The sequence below is a fragment of the Sinocyclocheilus anshuiensis genome, unplaced genomic scaffold (genome assembly GCF_001515605.1).
Source record: "Sinocyclocheilus anshuiensis isolate Anshui unplaced genomic scaffold, SAMN03320099.WGS_v1.1 scaffold42, whole genome shotgun sequence".
Lineage (NCBI taxonomy): Eukaryota > Metazoa > Chordata > Actinopteri > Cypriniformes > Cyprinidae > Sinocyclocheilus > Sinocyclocheilus anshuiensis.
In genome coordinates this window covers 430,558-433,415 of record NW_015546057.1, presented here as the reverse complement: position 1 = coordinate 433,415, position 2,858 = coordinate 430,558, and the positions used below count along the sequence as shown (strand labels likewise).

Genomic DNA, 2,858 nt, shown 5'->3' with positions numbered 1-2,858 from the left:
CCGCTCCATGTCAGTCAGTTATTTTGTGATTAATAGTGGAGAGTCTCATGTCTTTTTACATTGTATTAGTTCATACCGGCATCCTCCACCCACGTCTCTCCATCTATTAGAAAAGTGCTTGATGAGTGGAGAGAGAATGTTTTATGTAGAGTCGGACCTCAACAGAAGACAAAAATCATTTCATTTCAGATAAAATGGAGAAATAAAATGGTCAAGTAGTTGTCCAGCATGACAACAAAAAAGTAAATGCTATCAGCTGAAGGTTTGTCCACATTGCCAACATACTTGAATCAAAAACATGCACGGTGCAGTCTAAACGATTCCTGAACAAATGGTTCCTATGAGCAGATTCTTTTTGACTGAATTAGAAACATGCAGCGTGACCATTGTATTTCAACCAATTCCTGAACAAATGGCTCAAGACGTGTGGTGTTATGAATCGAAACACAGTGCGACCAGTGAAATCTGAGTGATTGCTGAATAAACGACCTTGAGTTTTTTTTTTTTTTAACTGAATCGAAAACAAACAATGTTCAACGGGTGTGGTCCAACTGACTCCTGAGCAAATGGCTCTTTTTTACTGAATGAAAAATAAACATCGCAACTTATAGTTGTCAAACTGACCTGAAAAAAATGACTCTTATGAGCCGATTCTTTTTACAGAATCAAAAACATGCAGCGCAAACAGCGAACAATTAACTCTGATCCAGTACTTTTTTTATTCTGAATCCAAAACACAGTGCGATCAGTGTAGTCCAACCAGGTCTTGAACTAATGACTCTTATGAGCCTGTTTTGTTTTTTTTACAGAATCAAAAACATATCTAGCACAACCAGTGTAGTGTGACCAGTTCTTATACAAATAACTCTTATGAGCCATTTGTTTTAACTGAATCAAAGATGCACAGTGCAATGAGTGTAGTACAACTGATTCCTCAACAAATGACTCTCAACTGGATCTTTTTACTGAGTTCAAATACAGTTCAGCTAGTGTAGTCCAACTGATTCCTGAAAAAAATGACTTCGTTCTAAGTCACTTTAAAACATGCTTTTTGCAAGTTTATTTATTTAAATCTCGTTATTTGGCAATGGGATAGATTTATTTATTTTTCCATCAAAATTTTTTTTTGTTCTAATTTCTCCTGGCCACTGCTATTAGTGTGGTCAAAATTAGAGGGTTAAGAACAGATTTTTTTCAGTGCAGAACTGCAGTTTTTGCAGCAGAAGCTTTTCCAATTTTGATTGGCTTTTGCAATTCAAGGTTAATCCTTTCTTCCCTCTCCTGAAAGCTCCTTTGCTTTAAATTGCAATAGATACTATAAAAACATTATAATGCGATTGGGGTCTTTCATTTGAGATTTTCTCAATCAAGTAGCTCTCATGTAGTTGTGTACGTCTCAGAGGGGCGAGAGATAAGAGTAATTGATTGTGTCGAGTGCCCTCTTATAGACCCTCTCTCTCTCTCTCTCTCTCTCTCTCTCTCTCTCTCTCGCTGCCGTGACTCAGTGCTGCTTACCTGCCTTCACTAACAAGGTTGTAAAGAGGCTTGTTTAGACTGAGACACGAATCTTATGAGCAAGAGCGTATCAAACTCGCCGCCTTGTGAGCTGGCTGCCTTTTTCTGCTGTAATTAGAGCGAGAGAGAGAGCAGATGGGATGAGTGACAGCAGAACGCATGGCATTATGAAGTAGAAATGAGGAGGCGGCAGTGTTTTTACCTGCAATGCAGTGCTAGCTTTCCCCAGCCAATCAGAGCGCGTGGCACAGAGAGAAGGGCGACCTCTTGTCGCTGACGGAAGCAGAGCGAGCGGGAGAGGGAGGGATCGAGCTCCTCAGCATTCAGCCTCACTGTGCATCTGTGTGCACTGAGGTGGCCCTCCTCTGCCTCTGGTACATGGCTCTGTCTCTGGCCTGCCAGCCCCTGTTGCCTTCATTAGCACTGTCTCTCATGGGCATCCGCGCATCTTGTAGGTAAGAAGCAAAGTTGCATCTCTGTTTGCGTCTACAGTGCCTCGTAAGCACGTAACTGGTGCGCCATGTGTTTGAGAGCTTTGATTTCATTTGTGCTTTGACAGTTTGGTTAATGTAGTTTCATCTAGTTGCTTGTGGCGAGTTATTTTGCTTCATGTTTGCAGCTTCAAAGGGAAAAATAATTGAAGGGCTCTTTAAAATGAGATGAGTTTAGGAAACTGTTTATTCCGGTTTTATTTATAGAACTGAAATGAACTATTTGGTATATTGTATCATGCACAGTTTAAGAATGAGAGTTGTATGAGAACATTTGTATTAATTTACTTGCATAACTAAAAGACAGAAATTTATTTATATTTGTAATATTATAGTATCATAGCATTATTTAATTATACAGATATTTAGCAGCAAAACTGCAATAAAAAAATGTCCATGCAATGTTATATTAAATGAAAAGGAGAAAACAAATTAAATACTACATCATTCAAATATTTAGCAGCAAAAATAGTCAAAAATATATTCTTGTAATGTTTTATCGATATAATGAAAAGAAAATGTATGCATAAATATTCCATTATGCAAATATATAGCAGAAAAATTATTCAGAAATATATTCGTGCAATGTTTTGTTGATATGATGAAAAGAAGAAAAATATATGTATAAATATTCCATTATGCAAATATTAAGAGAAATATAGCAGAGAAAGTATTCAAAAATATATTTATACAATGTTTTATTGATATGCATGTTTTTCTTTTCATCATATCAACAAAACATTGTATGAATATATTTTTGAATAGTTTTTCTTCTAAATATTTGCATAATGACGTGCATATTTCATTATGCAAATATTTAGCAGAAAAACTACTATTCACACACACATATAT

At 36.6% G+C, this 2,858-nt stretch overlaps 1 protein-coding gene across 4 annotated transcripts in view; it reads left to right on the top strand.

Annotated features, from left to right (window-relative positions):
• Positions 1-2,858, top strand: part of LOC107699336 (SRSF protein kinase 1-like) — a 68,553-nt gene that overhangs the window by 24,591 nt on the left and 41,104 nt on the right. Inside the window, exon 1 of one of the 4 annotated variants that reach the window (XM_016500561.1) lies at positions 1,824-1,970. The exons of the other annotated variants lie outside the window; for them this stretch is intronic. Within the exon in view, the coding sequence (XP_016356047.1) occupies positions 1,894-1,970 (77 nt within the window). The 5' untranslated portion in view covers positions 1,824-1,893. Of the gene's footprint in view, positions 1-1,823; positions 1,971-2,858 lie in introns of those variants that run through there. 4 annotated transcript variants of the gene reach the window in all.